The 25656-nt window shown below is 47.2% G+C and overlaps 2 protein-coding genes and 1 non-coding gene across 9 annotated transcripts in view; 1 reads left to right on the plus strand and 2 right to left on the minus strand.

Moving 5' to 3' along the window:
- KIF2C (kinesin family member 2C) lies at positions 1–19492 on the plus strand. The gene is made up of 21 exons (XM_075424636.1): positions 1–82; positions 161–255; positions 2886–2990; positions 3222–3270; positions 5878–5997; positions 6748–6864; positions 7269–7369; positions 7623–7718; positions 8903–8957; positions 9044–9206; positions 9479–9569; positions 10875–10938; positions 12102–12193; positions 12437–12579; positions 13990–14194; positions 14641–14751; positions 15240–15307; positions 16836–16932; positions 17010–17126; positions 17487–17613; positions 18874–19492. Exons 1-21 carry the CDS (start codon positions 19–21, stop codon positions 18948–18950), a joined length of 2157 nt encoding a protein of 718 aa, XP_075280751.1. The 5' UTR covers positions 1–18; the 3' UTR covers positions 18951–19492.
- Positions 16016–25656, minus strand: part of ARMH1 (armadillo like helical domain containing 1) — a 13955-nt gene continuing 4314 nt past the window's right edge. For 2 of the 7 annotated variants that reach the window (XM_075424628.1, XM_075424629.1), the window contains 5 exons: positions 24406–24478; positions 23292–23446; positions 21093–21170; positions 20223–20331; positions 19382–20022 (listed from right to left, as the gene is read on the minus strand). In XM_075424628.1, coding sequence (XP_075280743.1) covers positions 20000–20022; positions 20223–20331; positions 21093–21170; positions 23292–23446; positions 24406–24478 — 438 coding nt within the window. In that variant the 3' untranslated portion in view covers positions 19382–19999. Of the gene's footprint in view, positions 16218–19381; positions 20023–20222; positions 20332–21092; positions 21171–23291; positions 23447–24405; positions 24479–24816; positions 24940–25054; positions 25150–25656 lie in introns of those variants that run through there. The other 5 variants (XM_075424635.1, XM_075424631.1, XM_075424630.1 and 2 more) reach the window with 5 other exon arrangements.
- Positions 25085–25199, minus strand: LOC142361811 (U5 spliceosomal RNA). The gene has a single exon (XR_012764429.1). It is a non-coding gene; the product is annotated as a U5 spliceosomal RNA (small nuclear RNA).

Raw genomic sequence — 25656 nt, forward strand, 5'->3', positions numbered from 1 at the left:
ACTTCTCGTGCCCGCGCCATGGACTCCCGCCTCAGTCGCCGCATCCGCCCCGGCCGCGTCATTAACATTCAGCGGAGCAACGGTGAGGGGAGGGGAGGGGAGCGGGACGCGGCCTGCGGGGGTCCCGCCCGGGCCCGGGCTCACCGCCGGCCTCTTCCAGGCTTGATCCAGAAAGCAACGGTGAAGACGGTGAGCGCGGATCGGTCCTGCGTGTCCGTGGAGTGGTTCGAGGGCAGCGCCATCAAGGGCAAGGAGGTGAGTGAGGGCCCGCTGCCCCTTCCCCAGGCCCTGGGCCTAACCCTGCTGAGGGACGGGGCAGCGAGGCGAGCAGCATTGTGGTTTAATGCCCTGTCATCGTGGAGAAGCGAGGCTTGGGGTAGGGTTCGGCAGTGCCCGAACCGGGCTCTTGGCCTTTCGAGGTGAACCAGGGGGTGCTGGGCCTCTCGTGTACGCCGTTGGCTGCTGGTACTGAATGCCCCCAGGTCCCGGTTTTCCCAGCTCTGGGGGCTGCCTGTTGGCTTTTCATGTTTTAGCGATGGCCTTCAGGCTTTCCCTTAAGACTTACTGTGCCGTGAATAAGGTCCTACGTGAAGAGGTCTGAGTTTGATCTCCAGAATTATGGAATGGTTTGGGTTGGAAGGAACCTTAGAGGTCATCTAGTTCAACCCCCATGCTGTGGGCAGGGTCACCTTCCACCAGCCCAGGCTGCTCAAAGCCCCGTCCAACCTGGCCTTGAGCACTGCCAGGGAGGGGGCACCCACAGCTTCTCTGGGCAACCTGGGCCAGGGCCTCACCACCCTCAGAGTGAAGAATTTCTTTCTTATGTCTAATCTAAATCTGCCCTCTTTTCATTTAAAGCCATTACCCCTTGTCCTGTCACCAGACACCCTTCTAAAAAGTCCTTCTCCAGCTTTCTTGTAGGCCTCTTCAGGTACTGGAAGGCTGCTATAAGGTCTCCCCGCAGCCACCTTTTCTCCAGGTTGAACAGCCCAACTCTCTCAGTCTTTCCTCATCACAGAGGTGCTCCAGCCTCCATCCTTGTGGCCTCCTCTGCCCCTGCTCCAACAGTTCCATGTCCTTCTTGTGCTGGGGGCTCCAGAGCTGGACGCAGGACTCCCTGTGGGCTCTCACGAGAGCAGTGCAGAGGGGCAGAATCCCCTCCCTCACCCTGCTGGCCATGCTTCTCTTGGTGCAGCCCAGAATATGGTGGCCTTCTGGGCTGTGAGTGCACATTGCCGGGTCGTGTCCAGCTTTTCATCCACCAGTACCCCCAAGTCCTCCTAATCAGAGCTGCTCTCAATCCATTCTCCACCCAGCCTGTATTTGTGCTTGGGGTTGCCCTGACCCACGTGCAGGACCTTGCACTTGGCCTTGCTGAACTTCACGAGGTTCGCATGGGCCCACCTCTCCAGCCTGTCAAGGTCCCTCTGGATGGCATCCCTTCCCTCCAGCGTGTCAATGGCACCACACAGCCTGGAGTCATCGGCAAACTTGCTGTGGGTGCAGCAATCTCTGTGCTGGTGTAAAATAAATACTATGTGAGATTGTAGGGGGAGGAAAGGGAGCCTGAGGCAGTTGAGGTTGATGTGGCTGAAATCCTGACATTTCACCATATCTCCTGTGGTAACTGAGCAAACACGCTTGTCCTGTCTGTTTCTCTGGAAACCTGTACTCTGGAGGTTAGTTAGTCTTAAAATTGCCATTGGCTGGTTCTTTGAAATCAGATCTGATATTGTTTGTGCACATGCTGTGTTTAAATATGCAAAATTTGCAGATTCAGATGTAATTGTTGGCTAAGTTGTGTGTGTGTCTCCTGATGCTAAAACTCTATGCAGACGATTCAAAACCCAACAAATTTTCTTATGCACTTAGTGTATATTACATTGCCTACACATATGTGTTTCTGAGCTAATGCAATTTCTGATTAGATACTTAAAGATTCTATATAAATTAAGTTTTACAGATTATTTCTCTTATGTTAGAATGTATCTCCATGTTTTACTGTTTTACAGAGGCTCACCTATTTGTTTTTGCTCTCTTTGTGGATTCTTATTTTAAGTAATTTAAAAGTTGGGAACTCAAGGACTTCCTGGAGTGGTACTTGTGTTTCTTTGTTAGGTGAATTCCAGTGCAGGCTGCTGCGATAACAGAGTTTTTGTGTACATGTGCTTTGCAACCTCTTCTGCAGGGCCAGGTTTGAAAAAACTGAACTGAGAGAGTTGCTGTCTTGTGCCTGAGCCTGCTTTTGGCTGCCTGCTCCCATCGCTCCCCATGCCCTGTGGCTGCCTGTGCCAGAGCACCGCAGCACATGTGGAAGGCAGGATTATGAATTCACTGGAGGGTCAGGCAGGAGGGGGTGGCTGGCCCTAGGTGAAATTGCTTGCAATAGCAAGTGAAAACGTAGGTGAATTGGCTTGTGGATTAAATGCTGAATCCTTCATTTCCCAAAGTCTAAGCAGCTCTTTGAAATTTATTTCAGTACCTGCAGTCACACAGTAAACACTTGATGCTCTCCCAGCACAGAAGTCACAGAGCGTTGGTGATTTACTAAGATTAGCAGAAGGAGATTAAAGCAGTTGATGCCAAATGCGCTTTGCCCATCTCTTCAGAAGTGCTCTATGGCACCTGCAGAGCTGTGTGGTGTTTGGCAGATGATGGTAAATAACTTAACTAGGGCATTTCTTCTAGCATATTTGGACATATGAGACTACTTAAACAGAATGAACTACTGTCTTGCCCTTCCAGGCGACTTTAACATTTGACAGGCAGTGGGTCATGTTTGTTCGCCTGTATTGAAAGTCAAGGTCAAAAAAAAAAAAAAAAAAAAAGCTGTGAGTGGTAGCAGCAATATTCTACTTTGTAAAATCCTAACTTTGCTCTTGTAGATTGATATTGATGAGGTGGTAATGATAAATCCTGAGTTATCAGAAGAACTACCTGCTGCAGACGTGAAAGAGAACCTTCCTTTGCAAGAGAATGTAACTGTACCAGTAAGTGCTTTAAAGTGATTTAGTCTCTCCTAAGGTACTAAAGTGTCAATGGCATAGGTCTTGTTATAAATAATACCCTCAGTCTTAAAAGTTTGAGGTCTCTAAACTTGTCATTTCTGCCTCATAGTTAGACTTTGGTCAGAAATTCTTGTTGTATCAATGTTTTCGTGAAGTGCTGTGCTAGGTGTTTGCAGCTTATGCTAATTACTTACAGCAGTCATTGTTTTTCAGAAACAGAAGCGTAGAACAACCCTTTCAAAAATTCCTGCTCCACGGGAAGGTGAGAAAATTTTCTTTTCTCTGCTATATCCCTGTGAAACAGTGGTGGTCTTCCATTGCAGCCAGAATATGCTGAGTGCACCATAAGGCTGCTCATTCATGCAATGCCAGTAAAGAGCATCCTGTTTCATACCAACATTTTGGACTCCCGAGTGCAGAAACTTTGACTGATTGCTGTCCTGTTCCTGTGAGCTGGGGTTTGTTGATGTGTTGCCCTTTTCTGCAGCATTGCTGTAGTTATTCTGTGATACTGCTTTAAATGTCACTAGGCAGTTACTGTTGCAGTGAGTTTTAAAGTTTTGTATGGAGTTTTGCAAATGCCACAAACAACAAAAGGTAAATGACAGTTAAGAGTGTCAAAATGAGAGTGGAAATGGCAAGAAAGAAATAGTGGTGATAAACGGATGTCTCCTCTTCAAACTGTCCCCCTAGACAATAACTAGAGCTTTACCCTTGGAGACGTTTCAGAGCAGGCAGCCGAAGTGCCAGCTGGTGTGCCGCAGCTCAGTGATTGTGCGTCAGTGCAATGTTTTGAGCAAAGCTAGAAGAGAAGATAGAGATGTCAGTGTGGGATTGCCAAGGAATTGTTTTTCCTGTGGTGTCAGGAGTTAGAAAACTCACACACTTTCTACCTTCTTTAGCTTATTTGTTGACTCTTTTGGCTTTTTGAATTGCAAGTGGCAGCGTTACAGGTCTATTTGTAATACACTTGCGTGATGCTGAGGTTGAATGATTGCTAATTTAATGATTCTCTTAATGTGTATAATTAGCCAGAACTTGTGCTTTTCCATGCAATTGAGCTGTAAACAAAATAGCTGGGCTTGTCTGGCCTCTTTTGTTGCATGTGATGCAAGACAGGGAAGTTGGTACCAGAAGACAACAGTACAAATCCCCTTGATTTGGGGAGGTGGGAGGAGTCCAAGAAGCTTAATGTGTCAAAAGGTGTTCTGTGCTAGAGCATCCTGATCTTCCTCAAATCCAGAGAACTCCCCATAAATTTTGTGAAATGGCAAGCAAAATGATGTGGTAAAGTCATGACTGTCTCTAGACAGGTCAGTTAATGGAGGTGGATAGCCAGCTGGAAAAACAAAGGTGTTTTAATCCAGTCACTGGTTGATGGAAAAATGTTCTCACAGAGGTCATGGCCTTCCTGAAGTATAGAATCTAATGGCAAATCTGAAGTATCTGTTGCCTTTCCTGCCGGCACAGTCTTGTCCTTGAAGACCTACTCAGAGTACAACAGAGAAGCAGTGTTTTCAGTATTCCTCAAATATTATCTGTTATCATAGCTAGCTAAACCCCATGAGTGTCAGTCCCGTTGCAAACTCTGTACTGCACCAGTTAGAAAGCTAATGTTGGCTTCAGGTTTTGGTTCTTAGACTGAACAAATTAAAGAAGATCAGGAGGTGTCTGCCTCCATCTCATTCTGCATAGTGAGAGAAGCAGAAGCAGTGCTTTCAGAATGAAGTAAGAATTTTGGCAGTGCTGAATATCCTCATGTAGAAGAATCAGTTGAATCAAATCCATTTAGATGCAGCAAATCCTCCAGCCAGTATGCCTGTCCCGGAGCACTGTCACTTACAGAAAAAGTGCTGCTGAGTTTGTGATGAGAACGGGTCTGGGCATGTCTACAAAAGAAGATGGAATAGAATGACATCTGAGTGTAATGAAATTGATGTTTTTTGTTCCTAAAGTTGCAGCAGTGACACCTAATGTCTCTGCACCTGAGCAGAAGATTCCTGGTAAAGAGGTAATAGCTACAAGCAATCAATTTCTGGGTGCAGTTGTAAGGCATTTGATCCAGAACTGAAATTGGGCTGAAACAAATCTAATGCCTTTTAAAAACATAGTGGTTGATTCTGGATGAATTCTTGTGATTGCAAGAGGTGAAGTTAGTTCTAGCTTTCATACCACACTTTTTTTTGTTTGTTTTGTTTCAGTTTTACTTTCTTTACAAATCTGTTGAGGTTCGTGTTCCAATCCCTTCCCCAGGCAGCTTTGTGAGGCACTTGGACGCAGTAAAAGACACATACCTTGGCATGTGACAATGGAGACTGCCCACAGAAGGACCCTTTCCAAAGATTTGCTGTTGTGGTTATATAGAGTCTTTTTGCTGAATTTAGTGTTATGGAGCTCTTGCTCCACTGTGCACCACACACACTGTGCGTGAGCGCTGTGACCGTGGGCATGATGCTGCCCACAACCTGTTGCCGGATTGCGGTGCTACTGTCACCATCAAACAGTTAATTCACACAGCCCTGCAAGTGTGAAGCTTCAGAGGATTTCCCAGTTCCCTGGCTTGTAACTGCCTCCTTCCTAGGTAGTAAGGTTCTGGAACTGCCATATTACTGAGTCCTTAGTGGTATCTGAAATAAATTCACTCGAACCGCAAAGCTGGAGTGAACTGTTTCCTTTTCTGTAGTGGTATATTTCATGATCGCTTTTCGCCCACCTGCATTTCTTTGTCCTGCACTTTGCTAATGCATCAGAGATCTGGAAATGGTCCTTTTAAAGACACCTTGTTCCCCACTGTTCTGCACTTTGTGAGCACTTGATTACATGCAAATGTCTGAGGCATGATGCTGACCTTGAATTCATGTTTCCAAAGCTGTTCGTGGCCGCTCCAGGATGTCTGTTATCACAGAATCTCAGTGCAGCCTCCAGGAAAACAAGATGGGGGTGGATCCCTGCACTTCTACACAAACCAGAAACAATTTGTCAGTTCCTGGTGAGTAGAGAAAGAACCCAGTCAATTCTTACTATGAAGCAAGATGCTTGGTATGCATTTAATTAGGTAAACGGCAAATCCCAGGGTGGAGGAGCAGCCTCTACCCTCATATAGAAAATGAGAGACTTAGAGGTCTGCCACTATGTAAATATCCAGGGCTCCTACCTGAAGGGGTTCTCAAAGGACTTTGGAAACAATAGTGTTGAATAATGTGCTTTACTAGCCAGAGTGCTGCAGTTGTGCATGTGGGTGGATGTGGTATCTGCTTAACAGCATAAAGTGGTATTCAGAGGGCTAGACTGGGAAGAGAAGTACCTTAACACTGCTGACAATGTGCTCTGTAACTAGACTGGTAGTAGTTTTACCTATACTGGTTGAGTAAAACAAGAACTTGAGCCTATTTGAATTTTGAAATTGTAGTTATTTATCTTTACCCAGACCTATACCCTATAAATAGTTGAGGGCATGCCTTGTGTATTAAGTTCTGCAAAGACATTGTAATAAGAGGCTTGATAAGAAATTCTTGTCTAGTTGGTGTGGCCTTGATTCGTAGCTTTGAATAAAAGTTGGTGATCAGCAAAGCATTAAGAATAATTATTTGCACACTTACTACAGGTTTTAGCTAGTTCTCTCTCCTGGTCCAGAAGCAGAGTTGGGGAATGCCTGTGGTCTGTGAGGCTTTACAAATTACAAAATTATTCTTGGCCTTTGAGATTTAGTTATTGGTTTTGGTCTGGCTTCTTTCTGCAGCTGGCCAAACCAGAACCGGCAGGCTAAGCTGTGCTCCAGAAGCGTCCCTGACAAATGTAAATGGAAACACAGAGGATCATCTGCCTGCTGCTAGAGTGAGCTCTTCAATGAGCCCAGGTACCAGGGAGCAGTGGGTAAGAACTGACTCGCCAGTCAGCAATGCATCACCGTGTGTTTGCTGCTTTGTATGCTCCGAAACTAAAGCTTTGAAAAGGTGACTTTGGCAGTGAGATTGAATATCTTCAGTATTTTTGTTGCAAATGTGTAATTCTGTTATAGTGGTATCTCCTCAGAAATGCTGCCTTTACTTCAGAGTGGTAGTGAGGCTTGCTAGGCAGTTTCTGTGGTAGGTAGAGCTGGTTTGGGAAGGAAGTGCTGCAAAACTAATGACCATCCTTCTGAAGATGATTGCTTCCTGTGCAAGTTGGTCTGTCAGCAACCTGGAAAAGCTGAAATATTTGTATTGTGCTTAAAACCTAGTATGAAAATTTAATCCAAGGAAATGTTTCTATTTTATCTAGTTCGGAGAAGATCTAACATTGTGAAAGAGATGGAGAAAATGAAGAACAAGAGAGAAGAAAAAAGAGCTCAAATTAGTGAAATCAGGACCAAACGTGCACAGGTGGAGTACTCTACAATGCACCAGTAAAGGGAAATTCTGCAGGATAGTGTATTGCAATAGCTGAAACAAAAACATTTTGGACAGGCGTCGTTCTTAAAGCTGTACATAAGGATGGACTGACTTTAGTTTCAGAAGGTTCTGCTTTTAAGTGAAATATTTCTGATTATGTACAGCTAATTGTTCAGTATGCTCTGGGGCTTTTCTTGCTGTAACAGGGTAGTTAACTTAACAACCATGTTTTTTTTTCATGCAGGAATTTGACAGCAGCTGTCCAAATTGGGAGTTTGCAAAGATGATCAAGGAATTCAGAGCAACTTTAGACTGCCAGCCAATATCTATAACTGACCCAGTAAGTAAATACTGAGGCTACTAACTGCAGCCTGTAGACAGACTTCTTTATTTTCTACTGAAGATTTTAGCATGTCAGCAATTTAGTGCATCACTGCACCTTGGAAATCCTCTGAGCATATTGTTGTCTTGAGGCACCTGGCGGTATATGTGAGGTCACTTACCTCCCCTGTTTAGGACTAAGCTGCCTTGCATTACTTTGCGTATGTCACTAGCAAAGAGCTTGCAGTTTGACAATTACTATGCAATGATTCATGTGGTAACATCAGTATTTCTCAGAGTTTGTAAATGGCAGAGCCTATTACGTAGTAGTGTGGCTTGTGAGTATAAGTTAAAACAGACTCTTGCCCTGTAACAGAAAGTGTTACTATATGTAAGTCATATATTAAGTAATTTTAAACTACGTCAAGAAGTGAAGGAACAAAGTAGAGGTCATAGAAAAACTAGGCCTGGTTGAGATCTTCAGCAATTATGGAGGAGGCATTGGTTAATACCTAAGAACAGGTAGTCCTTGTCTAGCAAAAGCCTTCTAAAGGTCAGTGAAAAATAACAGCATTTAAATTTAAACTAGGAACTAGGTTAGAACACAAGGTGGTTTGTCTGCCTGCATCCTATGGGGCTGAGAACCAGCTGTTTGTGTACATATCGCTGTGTGACTGAAGAAGAGTTTGTTGTCATCTTGCTTTTTGCCTCACCCAATGCAGTATGTGCTTTCCCAAACTCAACTGATGTGTACCTATGCTGCACAAATAGCTAATCTTGCTGCATCAGCCAAGAATTCCAGGTCAAAAAATACTTCTGGGGTAAATTATTATAATAATTTACCTGAACTTGACCATAGTGGCAGTATTGATATCATGGATTTTGCTGGAAAGCTGGCCAAGGACTGAACTTTTTAGTAATTCTGATACCAAATATTTGTGGCATTTTCTATAGAATAGCAGCATTTCCACCTGATGTGTTGGAGCATGCTATGTAAAGGTCAATTGCTTGCGGTGTTTCTTTTGCACTGAATGCACTTTTAAGACTTGCATCCCTGCATGAGTGGGTCTGACTGGTAGCAGAGGCAACTCTGATCAGTACATAGGAAAGTAGGTGTGAGGGAGCATTGGATCTTTCTCTGTAATACCAAGTAGGTGTGAGTGTAATTGAGAAATAATTATTACTTGTGTTCTTTTCTTTTAGATAGAAGAACATAGGATTTGTGTCTGTGTGAGGAAGCGCCCTCTCAATAAACAAGGTGAGTGTACTGACAAAGCAGCTCTGTCTTGGAGCAGTTTGACATTGCTTATTCTTGTTAAAACTGAGGGTCTCTTCTCTCACCAGAACTTCTAAAAAAGGAATGTGATGTGATTACTGTTCCAAGCAAGTGTGTCCTGCTGGTGCATGAGCCAAAGCAGAAAGTGGACCTAACAAAATACCTTGAAACCCAAGCGTTTAGATTTGACTTCTCATTTGATGAATTCTCTTCGAATGAGATGGTGTACAGGTAATGCTTTCTTCTCACTGGGAACGACTTCCAAGATAAAAGCATGGAGCTATGGCTAGATAGCATTCTGGCTTAAAGAAACTGCTACCTGAAACAAATATTAAAATCCTTTTTGGAGGAAACCAAGGGACTCAAAAGTCTAAAGATTTTTTTTTTTTGGCATAGCCTTGCTGATTTCTTAAGGATTTTCTTTTATTTGCTTTTTTAGGAAAACTGGTGAAACAGGGTGTGAAATGCTTGCCTTAACTGTCTTTTACCTTCTGAATATCCAGGTTCACTGCTAGACCTCTTGTAGAGACCATCTTTGAGGGCGGGAAGGCGACATGCTTTGCGTATGGCCAGACAGGCAGTGGCAAGACACATGTAAGTCTTTCTCTGAGATCTCAAATTTTCTAGCTTTTATCTAAAGTATTTTAAAGCTCCTTGATATTGAGTAGGATTGTATAAGGAGTTTGGATCTTGGGTTTATTGCCTTAAAGCTAATACTTTATCAGTTGTTACTCCTCTTTTTCTGTAGTTTTAAGTATTCCTTTGAGGTTGTGATGAAAATCATACTAAAATAACACCGTAGCTGGCTTTTTAAAGACTTAGGATGTCCTGACATGTTACTGTTCATCAACAACTGTGTTGTCTTTTTAACTTTCTTTTTCTGGAAACAAGAGCGAAGGAAAGTTGGGAAACGCTTTCCTCACAGCATGATAGCAGAGTCCAGTCTGCTGTCTTGTTCTGCAAGAAGGCTTTTTCTCAAACCACAGTGATCTGGACTGGACTAGGTTAGCCTGGCAGTTTGAGTAATTGGACAGCTGCCATCACTCCAGTGTTAGAGGCAAGTTTTAGGCTAGGATTTCCTATCATTAGTGCTATGCAGTGAGCTGTAGATCTCTTCAAGTAATCCAGAAGGAAATTTGGAAGCCTATAGAAGTTTGGATACAGGCTGCCTCCATTGCACTGGGATGGGCAGACAAACCTGCTCATCTGAGCATCATTACAGGAATACAACTGTGAGGCACTAAAATCAGACCATGAAGTTACTTTTGCTTCCTCATCCCAGGGCGCAGAAGTAGTGCAAGGACAATAGCTGTACGTTGAGTCTGGAGTGCTGCCTGTTAAACTCTGGTGGACTGAGAATGTGTCATGGGATTGAGTTGTGTTTTAAAGAATTGACTCTGTTTCATATAGAAGTGGTAGAGCAAGTCACCAGGATAGCATCAACTGAAAATTTTGTTGGGATTAAAGGCATCTTGGTCAAAGGAGTTAAAGGTATTGTCTGCTCTAGAAGTTTGATACATTTTGATATCACATGTGAGCTTTTGAAAGTAGCGGTGAAAGTGTTACTCAACCTACATCCTAAAAAATGAGGCTTTATTTCTTCTGACCAGAGGCTACTTGGTTGCATGTCAAGGCCTTGCATTTCCCCTTGGAGGACAACTGCTTTGCCTCTGCACTGCCGGGCCTCACAGGCATTCAGCTGTTGCTTTCAATAGTCCAGATCTTTCTGAACTGATAGAGAAGCAGCAAACTAATTTTATCCTGAATTGCACTGTGTTCTAATAATCTCACTGACATTGGAGCATATATATGGTAACTTCCTAATATGTTCTTGGGACCAAAATCGGGTAGCCTGACTTGTCTGTATCACACCTTGCTTCTGGCCTTTTCTCTTCACAGACTATGGGTGGAGACTTCTCTGGGAGAGCACAAAATGCCTCAAAGGGCATATATGCTTTTGCATGTAAGTTGATCCTTCTTTGGATACAAAAATCAAATAAGTGCTTGCTTTCTTAAATAGATAAGATCTGGTTTTGTATTGTTATTTAAATTGTTTCCAGTAAAAGAGACATTAATTATTTGTGTTTTCAGTAATAAATAGTGGTGTTTGTTGGAGGAGGTGTGATTATTTTTTATCAGTTTCACAAAATACTTTCCGTCCAGCATGTAAGTTTCTGGATCCACACTTCACTCACCAGAAGATATTTGGTTTTGAGGCAAAGAGATTACGTATTTTCTAGTTTGGCCTTTGCTGAGCTGAACCATTTAATTTTCATTCTTCTGCTTTGGTTTTGTCTCAGACTAAGGATGGTGTTTGGAAATACCTGACTTGAATGCAAGACAACCCTACCCATTTCTGATATAAAGCTTGTTATACAGAAAGCATATGAACGTATGTGTTGTGTTTCTTCCTGTAAGCATTAGATGCAAAAAACCCTAGCACATACAAAATGATTTCAGAAAACAGATGCTTAGAAGCCCCTCCTTGATATAATTTTTAGAAAGCACCGTGAACCCTGACCTCTTCTACCTTCCGTTTAGAAAGGCATATTGTGAAACCAGTCTGTGTAGCAAGGCAGCTGAACCAACAGCAACTGTTTGCTAGACTCTGAAAATTAGTCATGACTGGCCCTGAAGGAAAGCCCTTGCTTTTCAGCTCGATTTCAAAGTCTGAAGCCTAACTGTGAAAAGCTGCACTGGATCCAGCCAAAGGGTCTACTAATCTGGTATATTGTCTCAAAACAGCAGCAATGCAGTTGCTCAGGGATGCATGTTTTCTACGCTTTCTGCAAGAAGCATTCGAAACACAAATACATGACTTTCTCAGGCCTGTCCAAAACGATAGCAGATGCCAGCGTTCCCCCAGATCAGTAAGGATTGCTTGTCTGTGGGTGACACTAGCAGCAGAAACTTCTGTATCCCCCTGTGTTTTCAGTCCCTGGATGAGGATGCTGCTGAAACTGTTCTCTAGATGGTAGCACAGCACTAATTGTTCCACTAGCATTTGTTTAGGATGACTGTCGTTCAGCTGCTAGACACTGCCTTATGGCTGCACAATATTTGAAAGTAGATCAGGTAGCAACTAGAACGTGTTCTAAACTAGCTACTCCTGCCTTTCCTCGCTAGCACAAGATGTCTTCCTCCTCCTCAACCAGCCCAGGTACAGAAATCAGAACCTGGAAGTCTATGTGACTTTCTTTGAAATATACAATGGAAAGGTAAGACTTCTTTAATAATTTTCACCCGACTTCTTCAGCTGAATGTTTCATAAGTAGCTGTGTGAAACTTCGTTGTTTCTATAGTTCTATATAGTCTATTGCTCTTGGTGTGTTTGGGATTGAACTGAATTGACAGGCTATGTTAATGATGCCATTTAGATACAGCTTTCTATGAAGACAGCGCAAAATACTTATAAAGGAGAATTTGTTCAGATTTGCCTCAATCTTGTTGCCTGATTATAGGTGTTTGATCTCTTGAATAAGAAGTCAAAGCTTCGAGTCCTGGAGGATGGCAAGCAGCAGGTCCAGGTCGTTGGCCTCCAAGAGAGACAGGTTGGCTGTGCTGAAGATGTCATCAGGATGATCGAGATGGGCAGTGCCTGCAGGTTTGGTGGCTTAAAACCAATGTTCTGTTGTACCTCCATGTCTGCAAAAAATATATAATGTCTGTAGCTGGTGCTTTGAGACTTAGACTGGAGCTTGTTTTTCCCAGTAACAGGCAGGCACTGAGCAGCACCTCTGCCTGAAAACAAAAAGATCGTTATAGAATAAAGGGTTAACAGGGATAGGTTTATCCTGCTTAAGGTTAGAGAGAAAAGGTCAGAGTTCATGGTTCACATGTGCTCATGTAACTCCAAGAAGAGAGAAATTATTCTCATGAGGAGGTGGCTGCCCTGGTGCCACAGCTAACCTGAGCTGTCTAGCTGCTTTCTAGAAGTATCAGCTAGTTTATAGGAGGACAAGGAGCTCCCTGTGGGCTTGTAAGATCAAGCAAGAGCAGCTGGCATCAACCTACAGCTGAAAAAATGCTTTGGCTTAACTGCATTCCAGATAAGCTCTTCCAATGGCAACAAAAGTGCTGCATGTTGTTCAGGGATCTTGCCTAAGGAATCCTTGAGAGCAGGTGCCAAGGGACAGCCGTAGGCTTGGCTCACCATCCTGGCAGGAAGGCTGCGGTCAGGGCAACTCTACTATTGTACTGGTGTCTTTAATCAGGAGCTAAAATCTGTATTACTAAGTCTTATCTGTCTCAGTTAAGTTGCAACTGCTGTGAAAATATTAATAGGCAAATGAGAACTCCTTGGCTTCTGTATTACGCTGTATGCGCAGATATGTGCATCCAGCACTCTATGTATGCTTTTTTGGCTGACAATTCAGCCAAGAACTGTTTCAGACTCCTGCCTCACGTTAGGACATCTTTCCTCCGTTTCCCCAAGCAGTAGACGCAGGTGGGACAGTGAACCTGGCAGCCTTCTCAGAGAACGATAGTGAAGGTCACAGGGTGGTTTATGGTAACTTGTAAGGCTCCAGTCTGTGTCTTGCAGTGATGGGGCAGGTGCAGGTGCAGTTGCACAGCAGAGCCACCTTGGCTGGAAAAGGAGATTTACCATGACTGTAACGTGCTAGCACAGCTAATGCTGTTTAGCGGAGAGCTTGGCTGAGCTCACTGTGTAACGGCAGATGCATCAGGAAAATGGCACGTGGCCTGCTCTGAGGCAGGGAGAAGCGGTGCTGAAGGTATGTCTTCCAGCTCCAAATGCATGTATGGCATAGCAGTCAGAAAGGCATTCTAGTGTAGGCTGGCAGAGTTGAGCCAGGCAGATTAAACAGCCTTAAATCTCTGTGCTCTTACATCAGAGGCAATTCCATAATTCATGCAAACTTGAGGTATTAATGTGTGGGATAAAACTGAGGAGGTTAAACAACTTAGTTGAATGGCTGCAGGTCTTGTCCAGTGCTGTCGGCACCTGTTGTGTCTTCTGTGACAGTTCTAATGCTTGTTTGCATTTTCGTAGGACATCTGGGCAGACTTTTGCAAATGCTAGCTCTTCACGGTCACATGCTTGCTTCCAAATCATACTGCGCCGAAGAGGGAAACTGCTTGGCAAATTTTCCTTGGTGGATCTGGCAGGAAACGAGAGGGGTGCAGACACATCTAGTGCTGATCGCCAGACACGAATGGAAGGTGCAGAAATCAATAAGAGCTTGCTGGCATTGAAGGTGAGCTATAGCACTAGCAGCAAATAGTGCTAATCAACATGTGGATTCTGTTCAACTCTGGGGTTGTCTGTTCTGTTTCTTTCCAGTGCAAGGGAAAAGAACAGCCAAAAATATCTTAGTTTAGTATGTTAACAATGCTGTAAATGGTGTATACTTCCATTTAGAATGTTTCTAGGAAAGCAGTGCAGTCTTGTCAGGCCAGATGCTGGTACAGGCATTTCAAGCTTCATTCGTCTTTTTTTTTTTTTTTTACATATGATGGATACACCAGCTGTCCTTTGACAGTCAAATACCTGGAGTGTATTTAAAAGGCAGTGAAGTACTTACAGAGCAGTAGAGGACCATTCTCCAGCGTGTTGGATTTACCAGCAATTGTGGTTGACAGCTTGCAGAGCTGTTTGAGAAGAGATGTAGATACTGCATTCACAAGACTTGTCTCTTCTTAGGAATGTATCCGAGCTTTAGGGCAGAACAAATCTCATACCCCTTTCCGGGAGAGCAAGCTGACCCAGGTGCTAAGAGACTCTTTCATCGGAACAAACTCAAGGACCTGCATGGTGAGTATGTGCATGGCACAAACACGCTGCATATGGGCTCTGCAATTTGACCAAATAGCTGCATGCTCCTCTTCGGGAGTGAGGGGACTTCGAAGTCAGAAAGCTTCAGTTCTTCGCAAAAAAAGTCATACAGTTTTCCTCCTCCACTTGCCCGTGGTGACCGAGATCAACAATTGGTGAGCTCTGCCCAGGGCTGCAGGAAGTCACTTTCATACAGTGAATCTACAGTAGAGCCCAGTGTGCTCTCAAAGGGCTTTGCTCCCTGTGGAGGGTGCAGCACAGTGGGTGCGCACACAGCCAGTGGAAGGCTGGACTCAGGGCTACTGGCATGTCCCACAGAAGCTATAAAGAAAGAGGGGGTTGACAGAATGTCTCAGCTCTGACCCTTGTCCCTAATGTGTCCCAGCTGCCTGGTGAGATCTGTAGGGCTATTAACATGAGCAAAAGTCAGATATGGGAGTCACTGAGGTCTTCTGTTCTGTTTGCAGATAGCAATGATTTCTCCAGGCATGAGTTCGTGTGAGTACACCTTAAACACACTGAGATACGCTGACAGGTAATGGCCTTTCTGACCTGAGCATTCTACTCTTGTTGCAGAAAGTGTTTTGGCTGCTTTTATTCTGACCAAAAGTTTCTCTTGTCACTGCCTGTAATGGCAATTTGGAGGTTTCTTGTTAGGAGCAAATTATCTTAGAGCTGTCTTATGAAACTAACCTGGGTGTTCTCTGGGTGAAACATAATAGAGCTTGTATGAAACCGTGACTAATGTCTCCTTTCCTCAGAGGAGGAGTCTCGTGCTAGACTTCAGACTGCCCTGTTTCTTGTAGTGAGTTAACCCTGTCCTGAATAGTTAACTCATGCCTGTTAGAACTTGTAATACTTTGGATCCCATCTGTAAGTGGTGTGCTAAGCATATGTCCCTGACACAGCCCTACAGATGACACACAACATTTGGTGTTCTTGATGGACTTTGATATGAACTAATAGGGTATGGCATCTTTGATACTTTGGGCAAAATCTGATGGACCTGGAGATCTCAAATGCCTTGGAGCAGATGGTGGGAGTGTGTGTTTCGAGTGCCCCGTGGTTGACCTTGGGTACCTGCAGGGCAGGGTAGATTTGCAGGGACTGAGCCCCAGGTTTCCCTGAGGGTCTTGCTGATACCTGGAACCCCCGGTCTCTGCCCTATGTGCCTCTACACCTCTCTAGTGAGGTGACAAGCAAAAAGGAGACTGTGACTTTTGTCATGTGTTAACAAGATGACACTTGCACGTTTCAGGCTTGGTAGCTTTCCTTCATTTAGTTCACAATAGGTTCCTTCGTGGAAAGCATTCCACTCTCTGAAAGGATGTTTGGTAATTCTTGCCATAAGCATCAGGAACATTGTGAATCCTGACAGATTCCCAGATTTGGTTCCGGACTGAAGTTGTATTTTCTTCTTCTGGTGGACAGTCATTCCTGCTCACCTGAAATCACAGGACAAAATGCAGCGTCTGACTTTGGACTAGAATCTTACTGAAACACAATGAGTTGGGCCCATTGGGTTCTTAGCCAATGCACAAGGCAAGCTCAAGCCATAAGAAAGAGGGCTGAAACTCCTGGGAAATGTGAAGCTGACACTAGTTACTGGAATGAAATGTCCAGCTGGTATGACATCTACCTCTAGTACCATGTCAACAGCCGTGGCTTTTATCCTTATTATAGACCTACTCTAGCACAGGAGATCTCTGGGAAAAATCAACCTTTTTCCTTTTTTTCTATACTGACTCATGACAGTCCAAGCAACATGTGGAAGACAGCTTCTGTCAAAGGTGTTGCTGGCAATTAGCGTTGTGTGCTTGGACATCTCCCTCCAGGAGAGGTCCTAGATTGGGCATGGAGACAAACATCTCTCAGCTTTCCTTCCCACAGCCTCTGCGGTTTCTGCCCATGTGAGCTTGTTCTGGGGGTGGTAATGTGCAACTTTTCAAGTGCTACCAAATGTTTCTTGCTGAGCACTGACTGATTGCAGTAGCTGCTTTTGTGATGCTGTGGCCCAGAAACTGCTGCAAGAAGAGTTTGAGTGACAGATCTTCTTGTTGCAGAGTGAAAGAGCTCAGCCCTCATAATGGAGGTGGTGAAACACAGAATCAGATGGAGACTGAGGAAATGGAGACCAGCGGAGAAGGCTCAGGTCACAACGTATGTGTGTGCAGTGGGCTGAACAGATCTCAAAGCTGGGAACAACTTGCTGTTCTCACTTAGGCTGTTTCTTGCAGCTCTCCAAGGATGAGGAAGAAGATATCTCTCCCCACATGTTTAACTTTCGTGAGGCTATGACTCAAATTAGTGAATGGGAGGAGAAGGTTGTAGAACAGCTTAGAGAACTACGACAGGTATGTGGAAGAGGCAAGCCCAGCCCAGGATGCCTTCTGCATGTTGCTAGCACCTTGCCTTGTCTGAATCAAGTCCTGCTGGGTAGGCTGTGATGCAAGATGCTGTACAGTGGTGTTCTTTTCTCCTCACTGCCAACTCTTCCCTGTAGTTTCCTGCCCAGCTGGTGAAACTGGGGCATTTCAGTGCTTGTGGCCACCTGGTCCCCCTTCCCCTCCAACTAGCAACCTCTGCTTGCTGCTGATGAGCACTGGCTGGTGCTGGTCTATAGAAGCTCAAGCTCTGATTGGTGTTCCAGATCTGAAGAAACTAATTGAACGTCCAGAAAGTCAATTTCTCACTTCTGTTATCCTTGTAAACAGACAATGATGACTGAACTTGGCTACCTCTTGGGAATCACAGAGCAACCAGACTATGATCTTGAGACTTTTGTGAGCAGAGCTCAGCACTTTGTAGAGGAGAGCTCAAGAAACTTCCTTGGCGTCAGAGGTATGTTAGTGCTTGTCTCTGACTAGCACTGTCACTAATGTTTTTTTCAAAGACCTGAAAGTAATAGCAGCACACCTGTGGGGGTTTGGGCACCTGGACCTTCTGCATAGCTTATGGTTCAGATCACTTTCCTAGGTGATGACAGGGACAGATCTGAAATGTCCCACTGTCTGCACTTTTGGCACATAACAATTTTGGCTCATGACTTCCACTTGCTTTGCATTGCCACATAAAATCGCCTCCCCTCAAGCAGAATGTGGTAGCCACCTAGAGCAGATGAGCTGAAGTCTGTTTGGCTATCTGGTTATACAGTTTACCTTTTTGCCTTGACTGAAAACCGGTCTTTGAGAAATAGGTCACAGTGCCATGTTGTAGGGATTCATAGGGGTATGCCCACTGTTTCCACTCCTGTTTTCATGGACATCGGGCCTTAATACCCATCCACTTGGAACAAGCATCTGCCAAGCACATACTGAGATGCCATGTCTGCCAGCACCTGTGTTTGGCATGCCTTTGCCTCGGTATAGGGCATTACTGAATGTGCAATAAAATCCCTCCAGCTGCTCAGTTCTGACCCAGTTTGGAGACTTCCCAGCTCTGTGCAGGAGGATGTCAGCTGCCTGTTCCCTAGGTGCTGTCTGCCCTTGTTTGGACCATGCTGGTTGAAGCAACAGTAGAGAGGCAGCAAGGCAGATGCAGGAGCTTGGCTGACACAGGGTAACTGTGCCAGGCACACAGACTGGCTGACTAGGACAGGGGAAGCTACACTGGTAACTGCCTGCCACTGCTGCAATAACTTGGGCTTTGAGTGCTACTTGGGCCATTACAGCTGGCATAGTCTTTGCCTCACAAACAGGGCTGTGAGGATTTCTTATTTTAATAAGGCTGAAAATTGTGGTATCAAAGTGAACTGTTAACCTGAAGTAGTGACTTTTTTGTTAAACAGCCCTGGTTGTCTTCCCATTCCAAATGCAGCATCCCTCCATTCACCACACAGGGCTGGTGACAAGATAACAAGAGTAAATGCCCTGCTACCCTCTCTGCCTTATAGCTCAGGGAAATCTGGATGGTTGGATTAGTGGCAAATACAGCTGAAGAGCTTTGTGGGACAAGGCGAGATTTGATGTTGGCTGAGCAGTTCTTGCCCGGTTTGCTTCCCTCTGTCGTCCTTGCAGAGCCCTGCTGAGCTGCTGAGGGGGACAGCTGGGCTGGAGACTTCAATCTCCAGGTCAGTCACCCTGTCGCTGTCTTCCTTTTCAGAAACACTGGATGCCCTGCAGGCTGCCCTGCAACTGGAGGAGCAAGCCAGCAAGCAGATGAGCTGGCAGAGACCGTAGCAAATACAGCAAAACCTGGTTCACAAGCAGTCTTCTGTAGGTCTTGCATGTTTGTCAGTAGTTTGTGTAACTCGTGTTTTAAATGTGGTAGTGTCTGCAGGTCACGTGTGCCTGAGGGCAGTGAACGTGGCAGCCTTTCTCCATGGTCTGGTATCAGCTCCTGTCTCAGGGAGTGCTGGAAATGTCTGTTGCAAGGCCTGGGGAGGGGGGCCTGAGAGTCTGCTAGGTGTGTCTAGCATCTGGCCCTTTGCTAGTGGCAATGATCTCTTTTAACAGAACTAGATACACATGTATAGTTTCCTAGTGTACATACAACTTTTCCAGATGTGCTTGAAATGTTGCAAAATGTAGCAAATCTGGCTTTTTCTAGGAAGAAAATGGACTATATGTAATTGTAAAAAATCAGTATTTTAAGAAATTTGTTAAATAAATGTTCCTGGATTTAATTATCTTCTATCTTATAAAATATATTTTTTGCTGGTTTGGTAAAGTCTAACAGCCCCTAAAGACTGGCTGGTGTTGTAGGGAGAGGCTGATTTCTTGGATGAAGTTCTTTTTAAAGTCTTTACACTTGTAATGTTTACATAAAAGTCATTCAATAAATTTTGTCTCCTACTTTTGAGATCCTGCTGGGCAGAACTTTCCTAGCAAGGGGGAAGCTGGTTTAGAGGGTACCTACCCTGCACCAGAGCAAAGCTCAGTGCATAGTGAGTGGCTCAGCCCTTCTAACATCAGGTAAGCAGTGAGACTCCCCTGTACCACTGGAGTTTACTGAGGCTTTGAAGGTAGCCCCAGGATGCTACTTCACATTTTTTCACCTGTATTTCTCATGGCCCCATATGGGAAATGGCTAACATGCCACATAACACACACGTTCAGTAGCCCACCAAAATCTGTGTTTGAGGACGGAAGTGTGAAGCTGGCTACTGGCTCAGGCAAAGCAAGGTGTGGCCTGGGTCCAGGTGGCCCCACGCAGCCATGCTCTGGGAAGGAGCAGGCGGGGGGGAGGACAGAGGGGGCCATGTTCTGCTGTCCTGTTTCCTGTTTATTCAGCTCGCTCCAGGGTTTGTCTCTGAAAGGACAAAACACCCCTGTGAGCTCCGGGTCCAGCACCACAGGATGCAGCTATACAAACATCAGATTACAAAGGGACCCTTCTACTGTTACTCCTTCCTCTAGACCCCCACCCTGGTCTCCTGCTTCCTGAGCTGCCTTCTTCCCCTGAAGTAAAGGGTGTAATGTAAGTGTCTGTGCCCCCTGTTCTGCACGCACCTTCTGTGGACTGCATCATTGCCATGTCTTTGGGGATGTCTACTATATTGGAGGCCAGTTCTTCAGCCTGGATTGGATCCATTTTTGTGTACCAGGTCTCAGGACTGTCCTGGAAAAGGCAGCAAAAGAGTTAGGATCTTAATGGGACCTGGGCAAGCAGCAGTGACAAGCAGCTGGAGAAGGGATACTTCAACCCAGACAGGGTGGGGCACTTTGTGATCAACAGTTTGGGCACTGGGAGCAGTATGGGGCTGAGTGCCCTAAGGTAGGACTGACTTGTACCTGGGCTCTGCTTGCACTGTATTAAGATGGTAAGGGCAAAAGGGCTGCTATGCTCTATGGAGTTTGGACTAAAGCAAGGCAGTCCTGTTCCATTTCAGATGTTGCTACACTTGGATTATCCAGTTTTGCCCAGTGGTGTCTTAGGGTAAGGATGGGCCTGGGTTCAAGGAACAAAATGTTACTTTCTTTTTTTTTTGTTCCACTTTCCCTCCCTGAACCCAATGTTGCTTACTGCTCTGTATATCCACCCCAGGAGCTGGACTCAGGAAGGACCTGATCTGGAGTTGCTCAGGACACCTCTTGCCTCACTGGCCCTTCAGCTCACACTTCTGACACCAAGTTTCCACTGTCACAGAAGGAGCGGGAGTGTGAGATCCCCCCTTGCTCTGTCTTGGGGCTGACTCAGAGCAATTATCTTCCTGAACACTGAGATGGAAGGTGAACCCTTCTCAAAGGGTGGCTTGGTTTATTTCTGGGCTCTCATGCAAGACTGGCTTTCTAGTGAAAAGAAATCCAGTCTCTACATCCCTGTAAAACAGCCCAAGGTCCTAGGGCTGCTAATAAGCCCCGTAAGGGAGGCAGGTTTACCATAAAGCGCTGGAACAGTGTGTGTCCTAGTGCCTTCTTTACGCACTCCTCCACCAAGGGAAATGTGTGGACAAAATACTGCAACAGAACAGAGAGTTGGTGTGTAGGTAGTAGGGATGTGTGTGTATAAAGAGTAGAGCTGCACAGGAGATGTGGTTCCAGGTAACCTGTCACATGCCAGTGAGTCCCTGACCCACCTCGGTGCTACTGCTGGCACTTCATGAACACACAAAGAGGAGTTTGTGGGTCCCTGCTAAAGCCTTGCCTTCTTCCCCCTGCCCTCCTCCACTGCCAGTTCCTACCTTTGCTGGCAAGAGGACAGAGGGTGTTTTGGTGAAATGATTGCAGTGCAGTAGTTGCCAGGGAATTCACCCTGCTCTGCTGTCGGTGCCTGCTCAGAGGAAAGGTGCACTGACCCTCTGTGTTACCAGGTAGGTTTGTAAACCCCTTTTCACCCCAAGCAGCCTGGTTCTCCACCATCGCTTGTTCAGCCCTGCCCATCTACTGACAGCATGGTCCTTCCTTGTGGCTGTTACACAGGCCGAGCTATGCTGTGGCAGGCCAAAACTCTTCACCCAGGACCAGCAGGGAAAAAATAGCCTGCTTATAATCCTGTGCTAGTGCCTTGCTCCAGGCAAACTGTGTTGGTTAGCCCCTTAGCTCTGGCTGTGCTTGCTACCCACAGCAAGCCTGGGGGTAGAACAGAGGTGTGAGGGCCAACATTGAACAGCATGGGTTCATGAAAGGCAGGTCCTGCTTGACCAACATGATCTCCTTCTATGACCAAGTGACCCGCCTAGTGGATGAGGGAAAGGCTGTGGATGTTGTCTATCTGGATTTTAGTAAAGCCTTTGACACTGTTCCCCATAGCATCCTCCTGGAGAAACTGGCTGCCCATGGTTTGGATGGGCGTAATCTCCGCTGGATAAAGAACTGGCTGAATGGCCAAGTGCAGAGAGTGGTGGTGAATGGAGCTAAATCCAGCTGGCAGCCAGTCACAAGTGGTGCTCCCCAGGGCTCAGTTTTGGATCCGGTCTTGTTTAACATCTTTATCAATGATCTGGATGAGGGGATTGAGTGGTCCCTCAGTAAATTTGCAGATGACACCAAGTTGGGTGGGAGTGTTGATCTGCTCAAGAGTAGGAAGGCTCTGCAGAGGGATCTGGACAGACCGGACTGATGGGTCAAGGCCAGCTGTATGAGTTTCAACAAGGCCAAAGGCTGGGTCCTGCACTTTGGTCACAACAACCCCATGCAATGTTACAGGCTTAGGGAAGTGTGGCTCGAAAGCTGCCTGGCGGAAAAGAACCTGGGGTTGCTGGTTGACAGCCGGCTGAACATGAGCCAGCAGTGTGCCCAGGTGGCCAAGAAGGCCAACGGCATCCTGGCTTGAATCAGGAATGGTGTGGCCAGCAGGAGCAGGGAGGTGACCGTGCCCCTGTACTCGGCACTGGTGAGGCCGCACCTCGAGTGCTGTGTTCAGTTTTAGGCCCCTCACTACCAGAGGACACTGAGGTGCTGGAGCGTGTCCAGAGACGGGCAGCGAGGCTGATGAGGGGTCTGGAGAACAAGTCTTATGAGGAGCGGCTGAGGGAACTGGGGTTGTTTAGTCTGGAGAAGAGGAGGCTGAAGGGGGACCTTATTGCTCCCTGTAACTCCCTGAAAGGAGGTTGTAGTGAGGCAGGTGTTGGTCTCTTCTCCCAGATAACTAGCAATAGGATGAGAGGCAATGGCTTCAAGTTGCATCAGGGGAGGTTTAGATTAGATATTAGGAAAAATTTCTTTACTGAGAGAGTGGTCAGGCATTGGAACAGGGTGCCCAGGGATGTGGTGGAGTCTCCATCCCTGGAGATGTTCAAAAAACATGTAGATATGGCACTTTGGGATATGGTTTAGTAGGCATGGTGGTATTGGGTGGATGGTTAGACTTGATGATATTAGAGGTCTTTTCCAACCTATGATTCTATGATTGGCTTCCCAGCACCCTGTGAGTGATGAGTGGCGAGTGGCAGGAGGGAGGCAGACAGGAGGGGAAATATGGCTCTTTCCTGAAGGGAGCATTGCTTCTGCCTTTGTGACTAAGCCTGTGTCTGCTATGCTTAGGAAAAAAACCCCTCAGCATCGGGAGCCTTTCTGCTCAGGTGCTCTGTGAGCAGACCCCATGCTATGATAACCGCCACCATGTACCACCATGCTCACCTCCAGGGAGATGCTGGCATGCCTCTGGCTGGCCACATGGTCCAGGTTCCCCATAGCAACCACCAGGCCGTGTACCACCTTCAGCTGGATCAGCTCTTCAGCCACTTCTGCTGACTCCTTGGCTAATATGCTGCAACGAGACAGGCCGTAGACCCCTACCCGGTATGGGGGAAGAAGTGCACAACAAATTGAGTCTGGGCCTCTTGGTGTGACCCCAATGGAAAATGATGTGTCCCTACCCTGCACTAGCAGCACCAACAGACAGGAGAGTGCCAAAATAAACAACAAACGTTTGGCTGTGCATGGATTAGCAATCACTTAACACGTGGGCTTGCTGCGAACCAATTGCTTAATGATTAGCAGGAGCTTCCTGGTGTGTATTAAAGTCTAGCAAGTTTCTTGTGTGACCACAAAGAACCCAGGACTCACACATCACCAACACTACTTCTGTGAGCGTGTCCCTGGAAGACACTCCAGTATGTGTCCCTACCTACCAAGGGCTTTCTGTCATCTGCTTTTGCAGGAAAAATGTTCTGATAGCACTATCTTGTGGACACTGCTGGAAATTCATACTGAATGAACCAATACTGGCACAAATGCCTGAATTTCCTTTATAGGATTCTGCGGTCAATCGTAGGCACTAGATGCTTCTTCCATCGGGTGGCTGATGCTAAACAAGGGTGTTTCACTGCTCCCTGTGGCTCGTGGTTATGTGAATACAGTGGCCATGAGCAATACAGCACCCTTTATCCCAGTGCTGGGGCAGGACAGATGCATCGCTTCCAGCTCCAGCCATCAAAGGGACAGATGGGATTCCACCTCTCCCTATCAATAAAAACTTCAAGCCAGCTCCAGCGTCAGAGGCGGGGGGGGGGTGTCTGAGCACTGCTACCTGCAGGCAGCGGCTCTGCCCCCTCCTGAACACCCCCCATCTCTGAACAGCCTAGCACTGGAGACTTCACGGAGCTGGGGGGCTCGGCCAGCGCGCGGAGCCAACGGTGAACGGGGCAACGCTCCCCGGGAGGAGCACGCCCCAGTCCTGTCCTACCCAAAGGAAGCCGCTTCTCTGAGGTCCCTTTTCTGCTCCCGTGGGTTTTGCTCCGGAGTTCCTTACCCGATGGCTCTTGCGGCAGCTGCCTGCTGAATGTGCACCGGCACGGGCTCCCTCGGGCACAGGGCGGTCGGGTCTGCGTGAGGAACGTTGGGAAGGTGAGGATGATGCTTTGAAACGCTTCCAAGATGTGAGAAGGGAAGGGAGCAGGAGTTACACTGCCAGCATGCAAGGGTGACAGCTTCCAGGGAACGTGCCTTGGGGAAGCCCTGCGGCTGCGTATCCCCGGCAGCACCCTGCCAGGGTCTGTGCACAGGCAGCAGGCCCCAGCGGGTCTCCGGAGGCCTCCAGGCCAGCATCAGTCCTGCAGGCCAGCACTGCCTCGACCCGGGCAGCCCCTTGCCTCGGGGGACAGCCCCTGCACCCCGCGTAGGAGGCCGGGGACCCCGCCGGTCGCCCCGGCAGCTCCTTTACCTTCGGCGGTCTCGGCGCAGAAGGCAAACGCTCTGTTCCCAGGTGGCGTCAGGAGCGCGACCAGGCCCTTCAGCAGGGCTGGCCGGAGCTGGTGGGCCATGAAGGCCTTCAGCAGCTGCAGGGCTGGAGGAGAGGAGAGCCGTCAGCGCCGGGACGGGCGGGGAGCCGGGTACGCTCATCCGGCGGAGAGGCGTGCGGGGGGCAACAAGCGGCTCCCTCAGCCCCTCGCCAGCCCTACCTTTCGTTCTGTCTTTGACCAGCCAAACGCAGCTCCACCGGGATGGAGCCTCAAAAAATTCCTCGACACTCGTACTTGTTTCTCTCCACGGAAATCTTTAGTAAAAGGCGAAAGATTTATGCGAGCTGAAGAGAAACCGGAGTATACCCTCCCCTCCGCCCCCGGCGCGCCGCCTGCCTGCCCCGCGACCCGCAGCTCACGGCGACGCCCGCCCGCCCCGCTCCCGGCCCCGCGGCCCCCGGCCCGGCCCCGCCTCGGCCGCACCGGCGCCGCAGACCCCACAGCTCGGACCGCCCGCCGGCACCGGGTGTCTGCTGCGGGGTCGGGGCCGCGCCGCGCTGCCGCGGTGCAGCCTGGGTATGCAAAACAGGCGGATGGTAAGGAGACGCACGATAAGGGGGCGGGGCGGAGGGGCCCGAGGGGCGGGGCCAACACTGCCGCCGGCGGGTCCGGCCCCGCAGCACAGCGCTGCCCCCCGACAGCACGGAGGAGGAAGGGCCCGAGCCAGCGCTGCCGCTACCGGCCCGTCCCCGCCCACTCCCAACACGGGTGCGCTGCTAGCCCTGCTCACTCTGCCGCATACGCGCAGCACTCCCATCTAC

The sequence above is a fragment of the Opisthocomus hoazin genome, chromosome 6 (genome assembly GCF_030867145.1).
Source record: "Opisthocomus hoazin isolate bOpiHoa1 chromosome 6, bOpiHoa1.hap1, whole genome shotgun sequence".
In the NCBI taxonomy this organism is placed as follows: domain Eukaryota; kingdom Metazoa; phylum Chordata; class Aves; order Opisthocomiformes; family Opisthocomidae; genus Opisthocomus; species Opisthocomus hoazin.